The sequence below is a fragment of the Thalassophryne amazonica genome, chromosome 21 (assembly GCF_902500255.1).
Source record: "Thalassophryne amazonica chromosome 21, fThaAma1.1, whole genome shotgun sequence".
NCBI lineage: Eukaryota > Metazoa > Chordata > Actinopteri > Batrachoidiformes > Batrachoididae > Thalassophryne > Thalassophryne amazonica.
Window position 1 is genome coordinate 14070849 of NC_047123.1, and position 25837 is coordinate 14096685.

Genomic DNA, 25837 nt, shown 5'->3' on the forward strand with positions numbered 1-25837 from the left:
GGTAGTGTTTATAAAATAGGTAGCTGACATTTTTCAAGCATGGTAATAAATTATGCAAAGTTTCTATAATGATTTAAGCGAAAGAACAGGAAATTAAAATGAGAAAGTTTTGTGAATACAATAAAACTTACTTAAACAGTCACTGAATAAACCAGATATTCACACTCACCGGTCAAAAAGAAATGACCCACTGCATTTGTATGGTTTTCCATGTAATAAACACCGTATACACCGGATTTTGTACAACAGATTTTCGCTCACATAGGAGAAAATGTCCTGTCCGACCGCATGCCGATGCATTTCCATAAAAACCCCTCGCATGTACAGTCAGTCTGAATCAATGTGCCCAGTCACAGAGGTACGAAATGAAATGAAGTTCAGCACTGGCACTCACTGATTCAAGGAAAGTGGGTCCAGAATTACTGTGATTAAAAGCCCTGCATATGCACTTAGTGGCTCATGCAACCCTTTTGAACACACACACACAGCTGAGTGATAATTTCAGCCCCACACTCTTGCACACTTGCGTTGAAGAACAGAGCATTGCCTCCCACCCCGGTCCCATGTTTGCCATCCAGACATTTGGACATTGGGCAGTCTTCAGCGCTGTTTATGGCTATCTGACGGCAGTCTGTGTCATCTAAACTGTTGTCTACATGTGCTTTGGATGCCATCATGCAGGTGTGGACGAAGTAATCTGGACACTGCTGACCACGCCTCTTCCCCTCCCGACTGCATCTGATGATGGCACATTCTTGCTATGTGTGAGGGGGGCTTTACAAATGCAGTTCAAATGTAGTTGGAACAGTATGAATAGTCAGAATGCAGTAGGAATGAAAAGAATGGTAACTTTATAGTAAATTATGTAAGAACTACTCTGAAAAGTTGGTGTGTGTCGGTATGTGGAGTTAAATTATGGAATCATTTGGATAACCACATTAAATTGTGTGGAAACATAAGTTCAAAAAGAAATATAAAGAAATTATGTTAGCACAGTACACAAACGAGTAAAAATGTTAATAGAGTTAGTAAGAAGTGTAGACGATTGCACAGACATTGAACAGTACTTGGTGTATGACATTATGTCAGTAATGATCAGGGTGCAAGACTATTTGTAATTGCTTAGAAGGTAAAAATGTGTTAAACTTTAAATGAATTGAAAATAATGGAATGCCATTGATGCAATTGTTAGTACCTAACTATATTCTAATGTAGATATAAAATGTAAATGTAAAATGTAAATATGAAATTGTTCTATTCTGTTTAGTTATGTTATTTTCTGATTTCTATCTTATTTGAGTGTATTTAACTGTGGATGGTAATGGGTGTACGGTGTACGAGGTGGGCGTTTACAAGCTTTTGCTTCAGCCCATGCCCTTTCGGCTGCACCTAATTTGAGAAACTGAGTTATTGTTGTATTTTTCTTTTGTTTGTTTTTTATGTATGTTAGTAAGAGTTTATGTTGGTATTTTGTTTTGTTTATGTGCGTGCTGAATAAATTCATTCATTCATTCATTCATTCATTCATTCAATGTACTCAAATGCCGCGCGGATGCAGTCCGATCGACACCGCTGTCCAATCACCGTCTGGGTGGAAGGCAATCAAGGGGAGGGTTGTGGCAGAGTGAGCGCTGTGGTCTGCTATCTTTTGAAGACCTGCCGTGTCTTCCTGCTGGATGCTGAATGATATCCAAACTATGAACTGTGAACATGTAAACCAGGGTCCTCTGACGATCGCATAACTGTAATGCACATAACTGTGTGTGTGTGTTCAGAGTATTATGGCCATTGGAACACCGGCGTGCACACTCACAACCATTATTACTGCTGCAGCCACTGGTAATAGCCACCAGTCTGCAGTGTATCACAGTAAACTCACAATCAGGGGACCCTGGACAATATATATCAGTACAAATATTGGATGACATACATAATCCAGAAGGGAGTTAAGGCAGTTCCTGAGAGTAAAGCATTGCACAGCATTTGCACACCCCTGCCGCATGTGGTCTCCCTCTCTCTCTCTTACTCTCTCCAGGAAATCACCTCTGTCCGTCCGGACAGCAGAGCACAGCAATCAGATGATGCAGCCTCACGCCTTTCCCCTCTGCAGGATATTAGGTCCATGAGATGACCACACTGCTGTTTATGTGTGTGTCCCGGCAATCAGTTAATGACTCACAAGGCTGACTGTCTGGACTTTGGGATTGCGTGTTACGTGCTCTGATGTGCAGTGGGGTGTCCGTGTTGTGCCAGTGGATGGTGCATCATATGGGATATATATGTCGTGGTGGACAATGCCGTCCCCAATTGGCTGCTGTAGCCATCTCACGGCGCTACCAGGATGCCAGGGATGTCATCGCAGTCTGCAGCCTAGCTGGTGTTCGCTCTGTGCTGCGAGACGTGTCTGGAGCCATCTCAAAGGTGAGTATTTATTTTTATTTATATTATAACGGAACAGTTGCATCATCATTCCTTCTACAGAGTCAGATAGTGTACATGTTTACAATACATGTATTACAGCAGTAACTCCCCAGTCAGCTGTGCCGAGCCACTTATTTGCATTGACTTGCCGTGCGGCAGCAGTGCGGAGCATCTGCTCGTGGTGTTACAGCTCTGATGATCATAATATTTCACCTACATTAATCTAAGCCATGGGAAGAAATGATGATGTGTCTGTAATATAAGGTTTATTATGGATATAACACCCCATTCAGATGTGCGCATTGCTGTGCAACTCTGTGATGCATTGACTCGCAGTAACACACGGTGCTTTTGGTTTGATTGCACAATGTTCACATCTAGTTCACAAGATGCATGCATGCCACAGATATTGCACATAGCAATATCTCCTTTGCGCAACCCAAACAGGATGCACGGGGCGTGCAGTCCGGGACATGCCGATGGGATTGGACATGCCTGACCATGGCGAATATCACTTGAGCGCGGTCTGACTGTTCCAGATACAGATCTTTACTTGTCAATGTAACAAATATAAACACGTATTTCAATTGTAATCAATTTAAAAATCAAATGACAAAATAGAACTAAAAATAAAATAATTAAAACAATAATAATCTTGATAGTAAAATAGTAATAGTAAAATAACAGTGTGGATATGATAACAAGAAACTCTAATTTATAAATACATTAAGACAGTAAATTAACATTAAAAAATTACATACTTAAAAGGAAATAAAAGGGTTGAGTTCTTCAAAAAACTGTCAAGGTCTATGGTTCTAAAAACATTCTGGAATCACATGTCATTCCAACTCATAATAGAAACTTTCCACAATTTATTATCACGCTTGAAAAATGTCAGCTACTGAGTTTATAAACATGGGCAACGGCGTAGTGTGTGTGTGTGTACATAGATACATACATACATACACACACACACACATACAGTTGTGCTCAAAAGTTACCATACCCTGGCAGATTTTATTTGGCCATTTTTTTTTTAGAGAATATGAACAATAACCAAAACTTTTTTTACTCATGGGTAGTGGTTGGGTGAAGCCATTTATTGGCAAACAACAGCGTTTACTCTTTTCAAATCATAATGACAACAGAAACTACCCAAATGAACCTGATCAAAAGTTTACATACTCCTGTTCTTAATACTGTGTATTGCCCCTTTTAACATCAATGACAACTTGGAGTCTTTTGTGGTAGTTGTGGATGAGGCTCTCTGATGGTAAAGTTGCCACTGAATATGTTTCGGACTTTATTTACATCAGTTACAAAGAAAGTCAAACAACATGGCACCATATAGTAAATCTGCATGGAGTAGACAGTTCTCAAAAACTGAGTGACTGTGCAAAAAGTAGAAGAGTGAGGAAAGCCACCAAGACACCCAGACAACCCAGAAGAAGTTATAGGCTTACATATGATTGGATTGGAGAAATTATGCACAGTGCAAGCTTTGCATTTTGTATCACCAGTTATCCTTCTTCATGATGAAGTGGTATAGAGGAGGATTTTCTTAAAAAGAAGACCGGAAAGTTTGTCTACACATTGCCAGAAGGTACATCTGAGATGCAAGCCTGGATGTGATCTGTTTTGGTGAAAGAAAATCCTTTTCTGCTCTACTCCACTATGAAGCTAAGAGTAGTGATGCAAAATGCAAAGCTTGCACTGTGCACAATTTCTCCAACTACAGCCACATAAGCCTATAACTTCTCCTGGGTTGTCTGGGTGTCTTGGTGGCTTTCCTCACTCTTCTCCTTCTTGCACAGTCACTCAGTTTTGAGAAATGTCTACTCCATACAGATTTACCATAAAGTGCCATACTGTTTGTATTTCTTTGTAATTAATGTAAATAAAGTCCAAGACATATTCAGTGGCAGCTTTACCATCAGAGAGCCTCGTCCAAGACTACCAAAAGAGACTCCAAGCTGTCAGTGATATTAAAGGGGCAACACACGGTATTAAGAAAAGGAGTATGTAAACTTTTGATCAGGGTTATTTGGGTAGTTTATGTTGTCATTATGATTTCGAAAGAGTAAACATGGTTGTTTGACAATAAATGGCTTCACCCAACCACTAACCATGAGTGGAAAAAAAGTTTTTGTGTTATCATTCATATTCTCTGTAAAATGCCCCCCCCCCCCCCCCCCCCCAAAAAAAAACCTAAACTTCTGCCAGGGTATGTAAACTTTTCAGCACAACTGTATATATATATATATATATATATATATATATATATATATATATACACACACACATACACTCATACACAGTGCATTCAGAAAGTATTGACAGCACTTCAGTTTTTCCAAAATGGATAAAATTCTTTTTTTTTTTTTCAAAATTCTACACAAAGTACCCCCTAATGACAATGTTGAAAAAAGGTGTTTTTTTTTAAATTTATTAAAAAAACAAACAAAAAAAAACACCCTAAAAAATTACATGTACATATGTATTCACAGCCTTGAAGCTCAAAATTGAGCTCAGGTGCATCCCGTTTCCAGTGATCATCCTTGATGTTTCTACAGCTTAACTGAAGGTCCTAATGAGCACAGTGGCCTCCATCATCTGTAAATGGAAGAACTTCAGATCCACTGGAATTCTTCCTAGTGCTGGTTACCATCTAAATTGAGTGACAGGGGAAGAGTGGCCTTAGTCAGGGAGGTGACCAAGAACCCAATGGTTACTCTGTCAGTGCTACAGAATTCCTCTATGAAGAGAGGAGAACCTTCCAGAAGGACTACCATCTCTATAGCAATCCACCAATCAGGCCTCTATGGTAGAGTGGCCAGACGGAAAACACTGCTTTGAAAAAGGCGCATTCCAGCCCACCTGGAGTTTGCCCAGTGGCACCTGAAGGACTCTCAAACCATGAGAAACAAAATTCTCTGGTCTGATGAGACAAAAATTGAAGTCTTTGGCGTGAATGTCAGGCATCACGTTTGGAGGAAACCAGGCACCAAACCTACAGTGAAGCATGATGGTGGTAGCATCATACTGTGGGGATGTTCTTCGGCTGCAGGAACTGAGAGACTAGTCAGGATTGAGGGAAAGATGAATGCAGCAATGTACAGAGACATCCTGCATGAAAACCTGCTCCAGAGCGCTCTTGACCTCAGACTGGGGCGACAGTTCATCTTTCAGCAAGACAATGACCCTAAACACACAGCCAAGATATCAAAGGAGTGGCTACAGGACAACTCTGTGAATGTCCTTGAGTGGCCCAGCCAGAGCCCAGACCTGAATCCAATTGAACATCTCTGGAGAGATCTGAAAATGGCTGTGCAGTGACACTCCCCATCCAACCTGATGTTACATGAGCAGTACTGCAAAGATGAATGGGCAAAACTGCCCACAGATAGGTGCACGAAGCTTGCGGCATCACATTCAAGATGACTTGAGGCTGCGATTGCTGCCAAAGATGCATCAAAAAATATTGAGCAAAGGGTGTGAATACTTATGTACACACACACACACATATATATATATATATATATATATATATATATATATATATATATATATATATATATACCCCAATAGAGCACTTCGCTCTCAGACTGCAGGCTTACTTGTAGTTCCTAGGGTTTGTAAGAGTAGAATGGGAGGCAGAGCCTTCAGCTTTCAGGCTCCTCTCCTGTGGAACCAGCTCCCAATTCAGATCAGGGAGACAGACACCCTCTCTACTTTTAAGATTAGGCTTAAAACTTTCCTTTTTGCTAAAGCTTATAGTTAGGGCTGGATCAGGTGACCCTGAACCATCCCTTAGTTATGCTGCTATAGACGTAGACTGCTGGGGGGTTCCCATGATGCACTGTTTCTTTCTCTTTTTGCTCTGTATGCACCACTCTGCATTTAATCATTAGTGATCGATCTCTGCTCCCCTCCACAGCATGTCTTTTTCCTGGTTCTCTCCCTCAGCCCCAACCAGTCCCAGCAGAAGACTGCCCCTCCCTGAGCCTGGTTCTGCTGGAGGTTTCTTCCTGTTAAAAGGGAGTTTTTCCTTCCCGCTGTAGCCAAGTGCTTGCTCACAGGGGGTCGTTTTGACCGTTGGGGTTTTACATAATTATTGTATGGCCTTGCCTTACAATATAAAGTGCCTCGGGGCAACTATTTGTTGTGATTTGGCGCTATATAAAAAAAAAAAAAAAAATTGATTGATTGATTGATATATTTGCTAAAATTTAAAAAATGTTTTCATGTTGTCATTATGGGGTGTTGTGTAGAGAATTTTGAGGGAAAAATTTATTTACCTCATTTTGGAATAAGGCTGTAACAACAACAAAATGTGGCTAAGGGGTGGCCAAGTGGTTAGTTTCACTTGGTTTCAGTGTGGAAGGTTCTTGGTTCAAACCACACCCCTGCCATATTTCTCCATGTAATGTGGAGTTGAGTCAAGAAAGGCACCCGGCATAAAACTTGTGACAATTCAACATGCAGATCCACCATATATCTGCTGTGGTGACCTCGAGTGAAAACAAGAGAGCACAGGGACAAACTGTGGAAAAAGTGAAGCACTGTGAATAAGCCAGTGGGTGCTGTGTGGTTTCAAACTGGATTAATATTTTTGAAGTGTGGTGCAAATCTTGTCATCAGTCTCATGGGAATATTTCTACAGGCTGAGGACCTTCAGACCTAGATTAGTACCACATCCAGGGTGGAACCATTCGGGCTCCAGCTTGCTGTGAAGAGACACTGCAAAGCACAGACACAAGTGACTCGTTTGCAAGACAAGCCAGTCTAATGTCTAATCTTCCCACTATGTACTTAAATGTTCTTTTTCAAATGCACTCCATGTAACCTGTAGAAACCAGAGCTCAGTACACATCAGTGGTATTAGTGATGGTCAATGACATCATCACCAAAGACCAAAAGACTTCCATGTGAGTTAGACTGCATTTTTCAGCCCTGGGACACATAAAGAACCCAAAAACTGTGTCTCTGTGTGTCCCTATACGTGTATGAGTGAGTGTGTGGTGACAAAGATCAGGTGTCTGGTATCAAGCACAGCACTGTTTGAAGTGACATTAGAGACGGTGCTTCACTGTGTCACCTGTGTCCCCAACAGACAGACTACCACACACACACACACACACACACACACACACACACACACACACACACACACACACACACACACACACACACACACACACACACACACACACACACACACACACACACACACACACACACACACACACACACACACACACAGTTTGATATGAAGCGGCAGCTAACAAGCTGATGGCCTGACGGTTGACTTTCCTGCTGTTTCACATTATAGCAGCACTCCATGATTTTGCTGGAGTAAAGTGGACAGAGAGGGAATGATACAAAGAAAGAGTGATGTCGACAGAGAATAAAGGAATAAAGGAAAGGCAGATGCTTTACCTTGGTAACAGGATTGAGTGGACATGCCATGGCATGGCCGTAGCAGATGCACATCCCTCCAACTGAGATGTCCTTAATGGAGTAATAGTACTAAAGAAGAAGTTGAGAGAAAAGCAAATCAGTAATTCATCATTTTATCTGATACATGTCAGACAAACAATTATTTTGATCAATTTTCAAAAAAACTTTGTCCAGTGTAGTAAGTTGGATTTTTAATGTTCATGAGTGAGTTCATGAGTTCGTGAGTGTCTCTGATCTCTTTTTTGAAAATATCAGCTATATATTTTAGTTGTAATGCACTAATGATGAAGGTTTTAGCGTTTACAGACACACATGGCAAATGACATGATGGGAAAATACGTTTCCTGTCATCAGTGGTTGGTCGGTTTATATATATATATATATATATATATATATATATAAAAACTGTAACAGTGGAATGTGCCGTTCATTTCCAAAGTGAACACTTTGTTGATCCGGGACGTCATCTGACTACCAGAGAAATGGCAGAAGAGTTGGACATCAGCAGTTTTTCGGCAACACGGAGGTGCTTTTGTCCCGCGCCATTAGCGGCTCTGTGGCGCATTCCTCCGCTCCTCTTTCCATGACAAAAACTCCTGTAATAGTGGAATGTGCCGAAAAAGTGCTATGTCCACATCTTCTGCCATTTCTGTAGTCGTCACACGACATCCCGGATCAACACAGCCTTCACTTTGGAAATGATCTGGTCATTTCAGCCTGTCGATCGCCGCTCGGAGCGCGGCGCGCCCTCCGCCATTGTGCGCCGTCTTTAAGCCAGTTGTAACACTCCTTAATCTGTGTGATCCCCATAAGATCTTCACCGAAAGCCATCTGAATTTTCCGAATGGTTTCCAACTGGCTGTCTCTCACAGTTTCGGAAAAAATTTTGATGCAGTAAAGCGGCAGTCGATCAGCCAATTTCCTGACAATGAAAATCCGCCGAGGAGGCTGGACCACTCCTCCCACAAGGCGTGCTCACAGGCGAATGACGCAACCGACAGGCGTGAAAAAACTCACGCATGCGCACGAAGGTTCAAGCTTGGCTGATGCAATCGCACATGATTCAAATCCATATAGTTTTTGCAAAAAATAAAAAGGTCGGATAGTTTTCTAACAGACCTCGTATATGTGTGTGTGTGTATTGTAATGGATTGGTAAAACAGTTACATTTTCATTCCTTCTTATGAGTTAAATAATGTGCCTGTAAAATTATGTTTCTTATAGATGTTATGGCCCAGTCACACGGCACTTAAAGGGTGACGAAGCCCTGATGAAACAAGAAATCTGGACTTTCGTTGACTGTCGTTGGCATCGTTTAACCTTCGCGCAGCTTCGTTCCTGCAGCGAGCGCTTCATCAGGATTTTTAAACTGTTGAAAAATTTGAACGAAGGGCAACGAAAACCTCAGTTCGTCTGTGTTTCGTTTTGCTGTCGTTCTTGATGTTTTTTAATCGTTTGTTTAGTTTTTGTAACGTTACTGTTTAATTTGACTTTGTTGGAGCAGCTGAATGTTTTCACACAGTGCAGAAGCCGGTTTGTGAGCGCTGCTTCTGCTGCTGCGTTCATGTACCGTCAGAAATTACAGGGCAAACCCAGCCTATTTGCTTTGATTTTTTTTATCTGTGTTATGGGGGGCAGCTTCAATGTGCTCAGCCACCTTACATAGGACAGAATTAATCTTTTGTGTGGATATAATTAATTATTTTGCCACAAGCAACTGTTGAATTTGAAACGAAAAAGTTGTGTAATTTCCGACGGTACTTGAATGCAGCATCAGCGGTAGCAGGAGCTGCGCCGTGCACTTATTATTTTGTATTAAATATAATATGAGTGTAGGAATGATAATCCAGTCCTTCTGTACATGTGGCAATGGGTAGATGAATCAAAATGATGATATAAAGAGCTGTTCTGGAAGGAAGAATTCACGTTGTGGATCAGTGATCAGCTGGTGGAAATAACCACACGAGTCAATGCGCGCATTCACAAGCACTGATTAATTTACTGCTCTGATATTTTCAATCATCTTTACACATATTTATATTTATTCTCCCTTTTGACAGTTTTCTGTTATAAATCAATATATATGGCTTAGAACATAATACAGTGATACAGCAGTGACCACGGCGCACTTTTTAAATTTTTTTTTAATTGGAGCACGACGGAGCGCGCAGAGTGTCGACAGACAGTGTGGATTCTGATGATGATGGAGATGGTCCCTCTTTTGTTCTGGACAAGGAACCAGAGCAGGTGGTCCATCGACATGCACGAAGATCTCCACAGATTCTGTTTGCAGTTTCTCCAGGACTCAGGTGCTATGAGCTCCGTCCCAGCGCCGAGTCCTAGAGCAGACACACACTGCTCCAGCAGTGGCTCCAGGCGCATTTCGTCGAGATCGTGAGCTTCGGTTTTATTAAGTTCCTCTTTCGTCCCTTTTGCACTCTTGCTTCGCAGACTGTTCGGTGATAAAAGCTCTTTCGTCCACCTTTTCTCAACAAATTGTGACGTTTTTTACTTTTTCCCTTCGTTCAGGAATCGTCGTGTGCCGTGTGACTGGGCCATAACATCTCGTCATAATCATTCAGATGCCCTGTGTGCAATGAGACATATTGACACGCAGCGACATGCAGTGTTTTCTAATAGGTTGCGCAATGTTCAAAACAAGTTCGCAAAATTAATGCGTGACAAGTTTTGAACATTTCAAGATTTTGTTTGCACACTTTTACTCTGACATCTCTTTCATGTTCATTCTGTGTAGCTTGACTTCCTGTTTCTTGTTTCCAGGTTCACATGTTTCTGTACTTCCAAAAATATTTTTTCAAATGGGGAGAGGGGCAAATGAGGCAAGGGTGGATTTCATGAAGTGTGCTTGTTCCCAGTACTAAAGATTCCCGGTTCAAACAATACTGCTGCCCATTCTCCAACATGGAGTTGTGTAAGAAAGGGCATCCACAACAACACTTATGCCAAATCAACATGCAGACCCACCTCAGATGTGTGGTGACCCCGAGTGAAAACAAGGGAAGTGACAGAATGGGGGCAGAATAAGTTTGGGAACCACTGAGCTGAGTAATAATCATGAGTAATAATTTGGATACTTCAAATGATATTCTAATGTGGAAATGCTGGTGACATCATTTTGCCTATTTGCTGTTGTCATTTTCTTGAGAGAATTCAATATCTAAAATATTTTTCCAAATGATGGACATGAAGCACACTGCAGACTACAGAGCAGAATAGATCAGAATAGAATATAATAGAATAGAATAGAATAAGAGTACATGTGATGAGGCTCACCCGTCTCATGACAATCTCGTCAATCTCTCTGGGGTCACGAAGTGTCAGAGTCATGAGGTCTGCATTCAGTGTTCTGATTCGCTGAAACACCAGCCTTATGTATCTGGCGGAGGTGAAGTTCAACAGGGTCGGGGAGGGGTCATCAGCACTGGGGCGTCCATTGATCAAAGATGTGTGGATCTGCAATTATACATACAGATGAATATCGATGTAACAGCGGAGAATATATATATATATATATATATATATATATATATATATATATACACACGAGGTCTATTAGAAAAGTATCCGACCTTATTATTTTTTTCAAAAACCATATGGATTTGAATCACATGTGATTACATCAGACATGCTTGAACCCTCGTGGGCATGCAAGAGTTTTTTCACGCCTGTCGGTTAAGTCATTCGCCTGTGGGCAGTCTTTGAGTGAGGAGTGGCCCATCCTCTCGTCGATTTTTTTCATTGTTTAGGAATGGCTCAGAGACTGCTGCTTTGTTTGATCAAAATTTTTTCAAAACTGTAAGGCACAACTGAGTGGACACCATTCAATAAATTCAGCTGGTTTTCGGTAAAAATTTTAACGGCTGATGAGAGATTTTGGTCTGGTAGTGTCGCCGTAAGGACGGCCCACGGTGCCTGACGGCGATCTGCGCTTCGAGGCGGCAGCGTCTCACCGTTTCAAGTTGAAAACTTCCACATTTCAGACTCTGTTGACCCAGTAAGTCGTCAGACAACAGAGAACTTTCAGAAGAAGTCGGCATGAGGAGTTTATTCGGACATTCCATTGTTAACGGAATGAAGTTCAACCTCTTTAACCTATATTCAATTGAATACGCCACAAAAACAAGATATTTAATGTTCAAACTGTTAAATCTGATTGTTTTTGTGCAAAAATTTGCTCATTTTGAAATGGATGTCTGCAACACGTTTCAAAAAAGCTGAGACAGTGGTATGTTTACCACTGTGTTACCACTGTGTCACCTTTCCTTCTAACAACACTCAATAAGCATTTGGGAACTGAGGACACTAATTGTGAACGCCATGATTGGGTATAAAAGGAGCTTCTCCAAGAGGCTCACCCTTCACAAACAAAGATGGGTGAGGATCACTACTTTGTGAGCAACTGCTTGAAAGAACAGCCCAACAGTTTAAGAACAATGTTTCTCAATCAGTCGTGGGCACAGTACCGCTAATAGAAACGACCGGATCATTTCCAAAGTGAACGCTGTGGTGATGTGGGACCGTCATGTGATTATCCGAGAAATTGTGGACAAGCTGGACATGTCAGGACATGTCCTGTGAAGCTTCATCACGGAGGCACTGTTGCTGCGCCATCAGCTTCGTGCCGATGAATTTCACCGCCACTCTTTTCATAGCAAAATCTTCTTTCACAGTGGAATGTGCCGAAAAAGTGCTGATGTCCACCTCTTCCACAATTTCTCAGATAATCACATGACGGTCCCACATCACCACAGCGTTCATTTTGGAAATGATCCGGTCGTTTCACCGTGTTGATGCCGATCGGAGCACAGCGCGCCCTCCACCGTTGTGCGGCCATCTTTAAACCGGTTGTACCGCTCCTTAATCTGTGTGATGCCCAGAGGATCGTCACCGAAAGCCGTCTGAATAAACCGAATGGTTTCCACCTGGCTATTGCCCAGTTTGTGGCAAAATTTGATGCAGGTGTGCTGCTCCAGTCGTTCCACCATTTCCTTGCAAAGAAAAAATGACGAGAGACTACACCCATCCTCACACAAAGGCTGCTTACAAGCAAATGACGCAACCGACAGGCGTGAAAAAAATCGCGCATGCGCACGAAGGTTCAAGGCTGGCTCATGCAAGCACACGTGATTCAAATCCATCAGGTTTTTGAAAAAAAAATAAAAAGGTCGGATAATTTTCTAACAGACCTTGTACACATCTGTGATGGCACCATCAATGCTGAAAGGTACAGCAACACATGCTGCCATCCAAGCAACGTGTTTTTCAGGGACCTCCCTGTTTATTTCAGCAAGACAATGCCAAGCCACATCCTGCACGTGTTACAACAGTGTGGCTTCGTAGTAAAAGAGTGCGGGTACTAGACTGGCCTGTCTGCAGTCCAGACCTGTCATCCACTGAAAATGTGTGGAGCATTATGCACCGCAAAATACGACAACAGAGACCCCGGACTGTTGAGCAACTAAAGTCATACATTAAGCAAGAATGGGAAAGAATTCCACCCACAAAGCTTCAACAATTAGTGTCCTCAGTTCCCAAATGCTTATTGAGTGTTGTTAGAAGAAAAGGTGATGTAACACAGTGGTAAACATACCACTGTCCCAGCTTTTTTGAAACATGTTGCAGGCATCCATTGTAAAATGAGCAAATATTTTCACAAAAACAAAGTTTGTCAGTTTCAACATTAAATGTCTTGTCTTTGTGGTGTATTCAATTGAATATAAGTTGAAGAGGATTTGCAAATCATTGTATTCTGTTTTTATTTACATTTTACACAACATCCTAACTTCATTGGAATTGGGGTTGTATTGTTGTGTGAGCCGCTGAAGAGGAGGTACTGCTGGCCCACCACCAGAGGGCGCCCTGCCTGAAGTGCGGGCTTCAGGCACAAGAGGGCACCGGAGCAACTGGGAGTGGCAGCTGGCAGTCATCACCAGCACCAGCTGTCACTCATCATCACCACAACCACGTCTTCACCTCACTGCCGAGAAATCGTCTACCAATCAGGTAAACACTCAGCCATTGTTTGGTGCCATACAACATTCTGAACATTTGCAGGTGTACCTGTTTGACTGGTCAGCAGCTGGAAGCTGGGAGGAGACAACGTTCTTCGCTCCTCGGATAAGTAGTCTTTCAGGTGCTGCACGTTTTTGTTCCTGTGTGACTGTGCTTAAGAGGTGGAGGTGTTTCCCACCCTTTCTGACTGTTTGCTGGGTATTCACGCACCCACCATCACCTGTCTGTTCTTCCTGCCAGCAGTACCTGATCTGACAGAGGGAGGCAGTGGCCACCTGGGGACCCAGCGCTTGGTGGCTCCGGGGTGCTTCAGATCCGGTGTCAGTGGAAAGCGTGTGGGATCCGGCTCTTTTCTGGACGGGCGTCTTCTATCCTCGAGCCTGCCCACACGTCACCGTAAATTATTGACTGTTGATCTCAATTGTGTTGTCTGTTGCTCTGTTGTGCACATTCACAACATTAAATTGTTATATTTTGGCTTATTCCATTGTCTGTTCATTTGCACCCCATGTTGTGGGTCCGTGTACCTACACTTTCACAACATGTATCATGGAATACCAAGCCCCTACCTGGGATGTACCATCCACAGGTAGAGGAAGAGCTGACATCAAGAAGACCCACCAGGGCCTTCAAAAAAACCAGCACAGAGGCTCTGATCATGGCAGCAAAAAAACAAGCCCTAAGCACCAGATGCATAGGGGCAGACGTCTACCACAGCCGACAGGACCCAAGCTGCAGGCTGTGCAAATGTGCCCCAGAGACAGTCCAGCACATAGTAGCAAGATGCAAGCTGGGACAGCATACACTGAGAGGCACAACCAAGTGTTAGGAATCGTGTACAAGAAAATTTGTGCCGCATACAAATTCGAAGTTCCCAAGTTCCAATGGGAGACGCCATCAAAGGTGCCTGAGAATGACAGGGCTCAGGTCCTGTGGGACTTCAAACTCCAGAGAGACAAGCAGCTGTTGGCCAGCCAACCATACATTGTGGTAGTTGACAAGGGAACGAAAAGCACAGTTGTAATCAATGTGGCAGTCCCAGCTGACAGCAACATCAGAAAGATGGAACACAAGAAAATAGAGAAGTACCAAGAGCTGATGGAGCAAATGGAGCATATGTGGAAGTAAAGTCCAAAGTGGTCCCAGTGGTGAAAGAGCACTAGGAGTTGTAACCCCCAAACTGGAAGAGTGGCTCCAGCAGATTCCAGGCACAACATCAGAGGTCTCTGTCCAGAAGAGTGCAGTCCGAGAAACAGCTAAGATACTGTGCCAAATCTTCAAGTTCCCAGGCCTATGGTAGAGGACGCAACTAGAGGATGCATCTGGATGCTGCCTCTCTTTCCCCTTCTCCTGGAGCATACTTTTCAGTGATAAGCCCAGGGAAGCCTGCGCAGGTACACCAGAATAGATGCGAGGGGAGAAGAAGGATAGTTTGTGGAGTCATGCTGGTAAAGCTGTGATTCAAAAGTGCCTCATATGATGCTAGAATATTTAGAAGTGATTGGTAATCGTATACAATTACAGCTGTAGCATTCTGGAACCAAACATTTAATTAAAGAAACAATAATCCACACACACACACACACACGTGTGTGTGTATATATATATATATATATATATATATATGCATGCTCAAACTTTTGATTATGTGTCAATCGAGTGACACAACAAACTATTAGTTACATGAAAAAATGTTTCTGTCTGCCTGACATGTTTGTCTAATCTGACCAAAAGCAACTTTTGATTTCTAAAAACAAAAAAACGAAATAAATGCTGCTTTTGCCACATTAGTGTGTGTGTGACAGAGAGAGAGAGAGAGAGAGAGAGAGAGAGAGAAGGGGAACACTTGATGGCTCCAAGACACATGCTTGGAAGTAAGGATGGAGATAGTTGTGTATGTGTGTATGTGAGATGAGCGGTGGGGTGACAGTGTGAATGTGTGTGCAATGCTGGGACACATCGCCTACGACTCATTATAGTTTCACTGTGATCAGACGGTGAGGGAGCTGTCAACCCCACACACACACACACAAACAAACACACAATCAGTATACATTTAGACACCTTGCTTGCAGCTCTGACAACTCCCAGCTCGCACCCCCTCTTGTGCTTCCCCAGAGGACACAGACACACATACAAAACACATTCTGAACACAACCCACACACCATCACCCATGTAAATGTGTGCAAATATTCACACAGACTGCTGGAATTAGAGGCCTGTGTATGGTTTTCATTTCATGGATGTGAATATGTTTGTGTGCTGGTATGCTCTGCTGTCCTCAGACGTTCCATTAATGTCAATTAAAGCAGGTCTGCCACTCTATTCACACACACACACACACACACACACACACACACCCACAAACAGTGATTTCAACAACTCTGTCATTATTTGTAGCTCCTGACATCTCCCACCTCACACCCCCTCTAGTGCTACTACTGAGGACACAAACCACACATCATCACGCATGTAAATGTGTTCATCTATGCAGACAGGGAACAATAAGAGACGCGTGTGCTTTGTTTTCACTGGATTTGTGGATGTGAATTTCTGAGATAACTCCAGTTTGAACTGATAGTCTGAACAAAGCCATACCTCCCTCTGAATGGGACACTGATTTGATTCAGTGTGTTGTCCAAGTGGGATACTCACATGAAGTTCATCCCACTCATGCTACCAGTTCCATCAGACAAAAAATCTCTATAATAATAAACAGTGAGTAAAGGCAGTGAATTTTATTTAGCATGTCAAGACAAAGATATAAAAATGCATATTGATTCAGCTACCAATGCAATATCCATTTAGTGATCAGACCTAAAGATCAGATTCAGTCTTAACAAGGTAAACAAGTGTTTCTGGTTAGGTCAAATCTGGGAGCATGTGCTGTTGCTGCACGTTGCCACATCTATTACACTACAGATCCACCCTGGCTCCTGGATGGTGACAACCAAGGCAGAAGAATGGTCCATCCTCACTCGGGTGCCACTCAATATTATGGCCAAAAATGTTTTGAAACTTTTTCCACATCCCATCCCCTATTTCTTTTTCCTTTTATGAAGCATATTAACAAGTTTCATTCAGATATATGGATATTTACTGGTAGCTCTATGAATTGAAGTGTTTCCTATATCACATAATATAATTGGGGCTCAATAGACCAGTTTGGTTATGAAAGTGGACTAATTGTACGTAGAGTTCATAATGTCAGCTGTCAATCCAGTTAAGGGTGATATCAACAACAGGCTCTGGCTGGAGCAGTGACTGTGGAGGTGGAGGCTCTGGCAGGAGCAGTGACTGTGGAGGTAGAGGCTCTGGCTGGAGCAGTGACTGTGGAGGTAGAGGCTCTGGCAGGAGCAGTGACTGTGGAGGTAGAGGCTCTGGCAGGAGCAGTGACTGTGGAGGTGGAGGCCCTGGCAGGAGCAGTGACTGTGGAGGTAGAGGCTCTGGCAGGAGCAGTGACTGTGGAGGTGGAGGCCCTGGCAGGAGCAGTGACTGTGGAGGTGGAGGCTCTGGCAGGAGCAGTGACTGTGGAGGTGGAGGCCCTGGCAGGAGCAGTGACTGTGGAGGTGGAGGCGCTGGCTGGAGCAGTGACTGTGGAGGTGGAGGCTCTGGCAGGAGCAGTGACTGTGGAGGTGGAGGCCCTGGCAGGAGCAGTGACTGTGGAGGTGGAGGCCCTGGCAGGAGCAGCGAATGTGGATTTTGTTTTTATTGGTTACATCCTAACAGCTGAGAGAATCTTTGCAGGTGGTCGAAGTTTTAGATCTTTTTGATTAATCACGTTCTCCTTTTTTTGCATGAGGTACATCTTGTATCTGGTATAAGAAGAAATACACATTCTTCTCATGGATGCACTGATTTCAATGTGAGGAGATGTTTTTTTTTTTCCTGAACACTTTAGGCATGATTTGATGATGGCTAAAGCCTCATAAGTTTCAATGTTCAGGCTTGTTCTGTCCTTTTCAATGATGTCATCCATAATATTGAATGTGCCTTCAATACGAGGACCAGAAAACAGTGACGGGAGAGCCTTAACCAATTTCCCCAGAGTAGGAAATCTCACCACTCCAGCTGGTGTCTGTTTGGAGAGTATGGGACCCCACCAGTTAACATCAATCTTCCACTAGCTGACCTACTTCTAGTGTCTCCAACACATTGGGTAAGGCCTGGGCTAAGGTAGAGAAGGCATCCAGCAGAGAGTCTTGGGAAATGAGGGATGGTGTTAAAGTTGATAATGCCACAATGATTTTGTTGTTGAGGGGCAAGTTCTTAAACAGGAACAGACCGGCCTTGATGTAGCCTGCTCGTAGACACTTGTAAATTTGAGAAATCCATGGTTTCTTGTTAATCCTTGCCTTATTTAAGGCATACATGCAGAATCTCCCCACACCCAGCTTTTTGTCTGGGTACTGCAGAGATCTGTCTGTAATATCAACTTTCAACAAGTCCTTGACAGTCACAGGAATGAAGGACGGCTCCATGAACTTTGAAAGCAGCTCCCTAACAAGTACCACAATCTCTGCAAGCAGAACATGTATGAGTGGTTTCTCATGCTGTAGCCTTCTGATGAAGCCTTGGAATGTTGGAAGCACTCCTGAAAACAAACAAAGCAAAATTAAATATGTATTATTGTGATATTCACATATTTGTATTTGTGTAGTTTGCTCCTAAATCTTAGATGAAGTCAGTTATAAAGGTTATACATTTGATCTCGTAGCATTGCAACAAACAAAATGAGAGCCAAGCAATGGCATATACGAGGTCTATTAGAAAAGTATCCGACATTATTTTTTTCAAAAACCATATGGATTTGAATCACGTGTGATTACATCAGACATGCTTGAACCCTCGTGGGCATGCAAGAGTTTTTTCACGCCTGTCGGTTACGTCATTCGCCTGTGGGCAGTCTTTGAGTGAGGAATCGCCCACCCTCTCGTCGTTTTTTTCATTGTTTAGGAATGGCTCAGAGACTGCTGCTTTGTTTGATCAAAATTTTTTCAAAACTCTAAGGCGCAACTGAGTGGACACCATTCGATAAATTCAGCTGGTTTTCGGTAAAAATTTTTAAGGACGGCCCACGGCACCTGACGGCGATCTGCGCTTCGAGGCGGCGTCGTCTCGCCGTTTCAAGTTGAAAACTTCCACATTTCAGGCTCTGTTGACCCAGGAAGTCGTCAGAGAACAGAGAACTTTCAGAAGAAGTCGGCATGAGGAGGTTTATTCAGACATTCCATTGTTAAAGGACATTTTGTAATGAAAGAACGTGCGGGCAGAGTCACATGTCGGGCCGGACCCGACCGCGGGGGGTTGCGACAGGAAAAACACCTCTGTTGGAAACCTTAACGGGCAAGTTGGAACATGCCCAAGCTGTTAAACAATTTCTCAGTTACTCACTTGTTGAAAGCCATCAAAGCCGCCTGAATTTTACAAATGGTTTTCAACACGGAGGTGTTTTTCCTGTCGCGGCGCACACAGATTCGCCGAGTCGTTTCCGTGACGAATTTGCGGGGACGTCTTTCATTAAAAAATGTCCTTAAACAGTGGAATGTCCGCATAAAGTCCTCATGCCGGCCTCTTCTGAATCTTCTCTGTTCTCTCATGACGTCCTGGGTGAATTAAGCCTTAAATTAGGATGTTTTCAGGTCGAAACAGGCCGACGACGGCGCCTGGAAGCGCTGCAGGACGTCCCGCTCTGTGGGAAGTCCTTACACCGACAGAAACACCCCATAATCTCTCATCAGCCGTTAAACTTTTCACCGAAAACCAGCTTAATTTCTCGAATAGTATCCACTCGGATATTCCTCACAGGTCCAGAAAAAATTTTGATAAAGCAACGCGCGCCGTCGCGAGCAGCGTGTGAAACAAAGGAATTCAGCCGAGAGGGCGGGACCACATCTCACTCAAGGCCTGCCCACAGGGAAATGACGTCACCGACACGCGTGAAAAAACTCACGCATGCGCACAAGGGTTCAAGCATGATTGGTGGAATCGCAGGTCATTCAAATCCATATAGTTAAAAAAAAAATAAAAGGGTCGGTTTATTGTCTAACAGACCTCGTATTGTATCATTTCATTTTGCCACATAGAACTGAATGTTGAGAACTCTATTTACATAAAAGAAAACGATGCCTGTGCATACCGTTTGGGTCATGCATATGCATGATTTTAATTCTAAATCATATTTTAAACAAATGACAAAGCAGACAATCTGTTGCTACACTATGACATTACGCATCATGCATAATATCCATCAAATAATAAAGTATTTATATGTCCTTTTAATGTATATGTTTCCATTTATACCATACCTCTGTATAGGTCAATCACATTGGTGAGCTTTTCATGTTCCCAAAAGAGAACACAGATGCTCCTTTTGCATTTCTTGTTCTCCCTGGTTCCCACCCTAGCAGATTTGCTGATTTCTTGTTGCAGAACACTTATCCTGGCCTTCTCTTCTGGTGCAACTTGATGCTTCTGGAATATTTGGTTCAGGAGCATGCTATATATATATAAAAGGGACACATTAATGTGAGTTGTTTTTTATACCCTGAACAAAATACAGTGCAATTAATATTGACTGTCGAAAAATCTAAAATGGATCATATTCAAACCATGAAGTTAACTATAAATGATATTGCCATAAAGCCACACAAATGTATTCAATTGTTTTAAGTGAAAGAGAATGAGGATGAAAGTACAATGAAATATTTTAGACACTTCTTGGGGGGCTTGTTATATAATTGTGGCAATAAAATGTCAAAAATACATAATAAATCATATTAAACGAGAATGGAAAATGCTGATAGTATTTTACCTGTATTTGTTTTCATCTTTTGGTGACAGGTTGCTGTAATAATGAACAATCAGTGGATCCAGAAGCTCTTGCAATCGATGGCAGACATCCAGCATCTGCAGGAATCTGGTGCCAACAGGACGCATGAAGTATTTGGGCTCCAAATGTAGCATGTAGGGACTGAAGTTCAGAAAAAAGCTCCTTTTGCTTTGAGAATTTTTCAATGTCATAGTATACATGCCTGCTAAAGCTCTCCACATATCCATCAAATGGAGCAAATAGGGCCTTGGCTGCATTGGATGCCATGTGAACTGTGTCACCACTGATATCAAGGAGGGCAGGATTTTCTTTTCTTATCAGTGTTTCCACTCCAGATTTTTTACCTCTCATAACATTGCAACTGTCCAGCAGAACAGACACAGCCTGGTTCCATTTTAAGGAGTAGGTGTCAAGAATATCAGACAATGTCTTTGTTAGTGTTTTGGAATCTGCAACATTGGCCTTTCTTGAGGCAAGATGAAGGGTTAAATCTTTACCCTTCTCTTCATCAAAATATTTAATGAGGACATTCAGAAGTTGGTCCTTATTGGCATTTGTTGCCTCGTCCATGTTTAATGAGAAATGCATTCCCTGCAGTTTGGTTGACAGTTCAGATTTGTAAAGTGCAGACATACCGTTTGTACAAAGGTAAGAGGCATGTGGACAGTCTTGACAGGGCGCTCTTATCAGTGGTGCACAATTTTATTGACTCCACAAGCGGTTGTGACATGGAGAGCAACAGGTCATGTTCGGCTAAGAAAGCACACACTCTCACTTTCAGATCGCAGACACGGTCAGTCACTGAAGCATGTACCGAGGCACCAGGTAGGCATGTGGTGTGCTGAAGAAAGCGCACAGCTGCCTTGTGTGTTGCTTCTGACTGGTGAGGCGGCATGACTTTTTTTTTACCATTGCTATCATAGATGATTTTCTTATGGCAAACTACGCACATCCACGCACCTGGTTGTTTAATTTTTTGCACCATGATCGATAGGGCACGCCATCATCTCCCTTCTCATCAAGCCATGCCCACCTCCATCTATTTTTAACACTTTTGTCGATGTTTCCGACATCAGGACCTTGCTCTACAAACAATGTGTCCATGTTGATATTGTGTTATATGCCAGCTAGCTGTTCTGTAAATCGAACATCGGTCATGTCATCTGCATGCGCCACGTCCCCATTTTAAAGTCAGTAAAAAGGAAGTGTGATTCTATGTCTTCTGTATTATTTTGATTGGTTCTAATCCGGTAAATGCGCAAAAACAGTGCTGTGTCGCTGGCTGTACAGTCAATAAAATACAAAATTGGGGCCTAAATTGACAACGTTGTTCTCCTGTACACAAAGTAACAGTGTCACCCATTTTGAAAACGCATGCACACTCAAAAACCCAAAACTGGCTTATTCACATTTAATTGGTAAAATGCTCTCACTCGTAAAACAAACAGTGTACCGCAAGTTAAACTTCGTCAAAGCCATATAAAGATATCAATCGTGACTCACCTTTTAGTGGATTAAACTCGCTAACCAGGACTCTTGGTGCGATCAAGAAACGAGGCTCTCCCACCATGTCCCACCAGAGTTTTTACGCGTTCCTCATTAACGTGGCTTTTCCGAGGGGCAGCCAACTCTCAGACCCAGACTGGATCATTAATATCTGCCACTTTGCCAGTACATCAACTGAAGTTAAAAATAATGTCCGCCGTTATGTGAGATGTGACTCGTTCCTTCAAATGTGTGCAGTGTTACTGGTGTCACATCGGCTCACCAATAAGTTGAAGTTATGGCCCCTCGTGTAAAAAAGGAAAGAAAAAAATATATCCATGCATGGTTTTTATGGAACTTTACTGATTAAGTGCTTTTCTTCCAAGTGACTCATTCTCTGCTGCTGCCACCGTCTGTTACTGGCTAGTCGTCGGTCCTCCGGGCCGCAAGTCCAACTGATAAAAACTTCTCTCTCTACCTCTCCACTGGACTCACTCCGAATGTCCATGCAATGGCAATTATAAAACAATGACATCACGCTGACTTAGTGGATTAGTTTTTCACCATCGCCAAAAAACAAACAGTAAAAAGAGTCACCTGCTCTACTTGGGGAAGGTCTCCCAATGTTCCCACGAAGAAAGGGAGGAGAAGGACCATGGCTCATGGCAAGTAGTAAACAGAGCGGAGAGGAGTGAAAATTCACACGGTCCCTTCCTCCGCGATGCGGCGCCATCTACGCTGACATTGTTGCTACTTTGATTAGCGCAGAATGGGATGTTGCTTTGACAGTGAGAGTATCATATTTCGGCCCCAAAATACGCATGACACCAAGTGTGCGCGTGTATGTGTGGTTAAATTTTCCAAATGATGGAAATCCGTCGTGGTGACGGAGAACTTTAACCCATGCCCTACAGATAACAGATCAACAAAGCCAGAATTGTCAGCAGCCAATTCTGGCTTTATTGTAGATGTCAATGTTGGTCACTTTTGTGACCAACATTGACAGGATCACAGTGCCACCTACTAGGACGAACACAAACACATTTCAGCTGTGCAAATAATCTTTTAGCCCAAGTAGAAAAGTTAGAATGTCTTTTACTGTTTGTTATTATTAATCAAAAGAGAAACTGTATATTCCAACCAAGGGCTTTGTTGTCAAATGATGCAAAGTGGCTATACATATACATTTGGTAATTTTCTTAAAAATAATAATAATAATAACAACAACAACTTGTGAACCAAAATTCATCATTAAATTCTAATAAGATTTATTCTCTTTGAATTCTTACATTTCACAAAGCATTCCTTTCACTGCTTCATCTTTTAACATCTCATGATTAACAGACTGTCTCTGTAATAAAACTATGAATCATTACTCATATTCTCAAAATGTCAGTCACCACTGTTTCCCCCTGTATATATGTAAATAAATGTGTATATATTACGCCAGTGGTTTTATTGTGTTCATTTGAATTGTACTGGGAACTTATGACTTTCAGATCAAAGTCTAATCCTGCACATCTGGAAATTGCAGGTGGTGCCCCCTTTTTTGAGGTTTAATTAAATTTCAGATTGTATTAAATATTGTCTTAGCTTATATTTTACCACATAAATTTATTGTGCGCATGTAGGTGCAACATTAATAAAATATTAACAATAATACAAATTATTCATCTTCAACCACTACTTATTCATTACTTATTCTGGTCCCCATAGGAAGGCCATTCGATGTTAAAATTAAAATTTAATTCCATTACATTTTGGTGTTCCGTGTGTGACATAACTGTTATTCATATATTAATTTGGTACAGTATATTTTGGTGCCCGTGTGGTGCAATATTATTAATATTTAAATTTTGTTAGATATTCTGATGCCCCATAGTGAAGCATATTAAATATTAACATTAAATATTAACAAAATATTTCAATTTGTTACAGTCAGCACCCAGTTTGTCTATAGATGTAAGCTGTCTTCAGGGTGAGAGTAAACGGGAAGACTCAATTTCTCCACAATTTCTCTTATACTCACTTGACTGGTAAGCCACTGAAAGCCGAGATAGGCATGTCCCAACTTGTCCTCTGACACTCCAAAACGGAGGTGTTCTTTGTCTCGCTCCATCAGCGGCTCCGTCATGACGTGCGAAGCCTCCGCGCGGCTTTCCATGACAAAATCTCTTGTTAAAAGTGAAATCTGCCGGAAAATGGCTGATGTCCAGCTCTTGTGATAACCAGAGAAGTTGCACACGATGGTCCAGGAGCCATACAGCCATCCGTTTAGAAATGAAATGGTCGTTTCTGCCTGTCGATCACGGTTCGGAGCGCGGCGCGCCGTGCGCTATTGTGGGCCGTCCTTAAAACGGCAGTAATACTCCTTAATCTCTGTGAAGCCCAAAAATTTTTCACTGAAAGCCAAATGAATTTTCCGAATGGTTTCCAGCTGCCTGTCTCTAACAGTTTCTGAAAAAATTCTGATGGAGCAAAGCCCAAATCATTCCGCCATTTCCCTGACAATAAAAATCCGATGAGGGGGGTGGACCAGTGCTCACTCAAAGCCTGCCCACAGGCGAATGACGCAACCGACAGGCATGAAAAAACTCATGCATGCGCACGAAGGTTCAAGCTTGGCTGACGTAAAAACATATGAATCAAATCCATATATTTTTTGCATGAAATAAAAAAGTCTGTTACTTTTCTAACAGACCTCGTATGTTTTAGTTTTAAAGTAATGCACTAATTTTGAAGCTTTTAGTGTGGACATGGTGTGTGCGCAGTGCATTATGGGTATTCACGACAGAAGAAATGCATTTGAGATGCTCTGACCAGGCTCCACAGGGACAAAAGCATTAAACTCTTTGTATATTGTGCCTAAAACTCTTGTGAATATATTCTCTCGGTTTATAGACGTTATATGTTTTATTGTTGTTTTATGCAAAAATACCGAAAGTCTGTTTTAATTGTGATTCAGGCTGTGTGATATAACCAGCATCAAAATGCATAGAACACTGCCATCTACTGGCGACCAGTTATAACACAGTGTTGTCGACCACAGGATTTTAAAATTATCTGCAGGCTTCCAAAACCTGAGACCCCACACGTGGAGATAAAAAAAAAAAAAATTCATAGATCTGACAGGTTTAGTTGTACAGTGTGTGGTGTCAGCCACACGGTAAAAACAACACACACGAACAGATTTCACACACAAACATTCCCAGGTCAGTCACCTCGCTTTCTGATTGGCTGCATTTCACATTTAGCTCCTAACGTCCTTCTTAACACACCACACACGGCAGGAATACACTGAAAAAAGAGAATGTTTGAACCAACTTAAAGTGTTATAATATGTAAAAACCTGAATGAAGTAAGTTGTTTGAACTTAAGTTTGTAAGTTAGAGTTGATTTAACTTTCAAACTTAAGTTCAAACAGCTTAATTCATTCACGTTTTTTACAAATTGTAACACTTTAAGTTGGTTCAAACATGCTCTTTTTCAGTGTATCTGATAAGATTATATTTGGTATCATCACAATTGTCGTAACTTGTGACCGAAGAATATCAGCAAGAGGAAAGGGGAAAGTTTACAAGACAGTAGTGAGACCAGCTATGTTG

At 42.2% G+C, this 25837-nt stretch overlaps 1 protein-coding gene and 1 long non-coding RNA gene across 6 annotated transcripts in view; one reads left to right on the top strand and one right to left on the bottom strand.

Moving 5' to 3' along the window:
- The window catches only part of lama2 (laminin, alpha 2), a 780279-nt gene that overhangs the window by 550374 nt on the left and 204068 nt on the right, over window positions 1–25837 (bottom strand). For all 5 annotated transcript variants that reach the window (XR_004558560.1, XM_034162644.1, XM_034162643.1 and 2 more), the window contains exons 6-7: window positions 11176–11355; window positions 7861–7950 (exon numbers count right to left, since the gene is read on the bottom strand). Coding sequence is in view for 4 of the 5 variants with exons in the window: in XM_034162644.1 (XP_034018535.1) it covers window positions 7861–7950; window positions 11176–11355 (270 nt within the window). In the remaining variant the exon portion in view is untranslated. The remainder of the gene's footprint in view (window positions 1–7860; window positions 7951–11175; window positions 11356–25837) is intronic.
- The window catches only part of LOC117503416, a 559959-nt gene that overhangs the window by 392935 nt on the left and 141187 nt on the right, over window positions 1–25837 (top strand). The gene's annotated exons all lie outside the window — the stretch shown is intronic.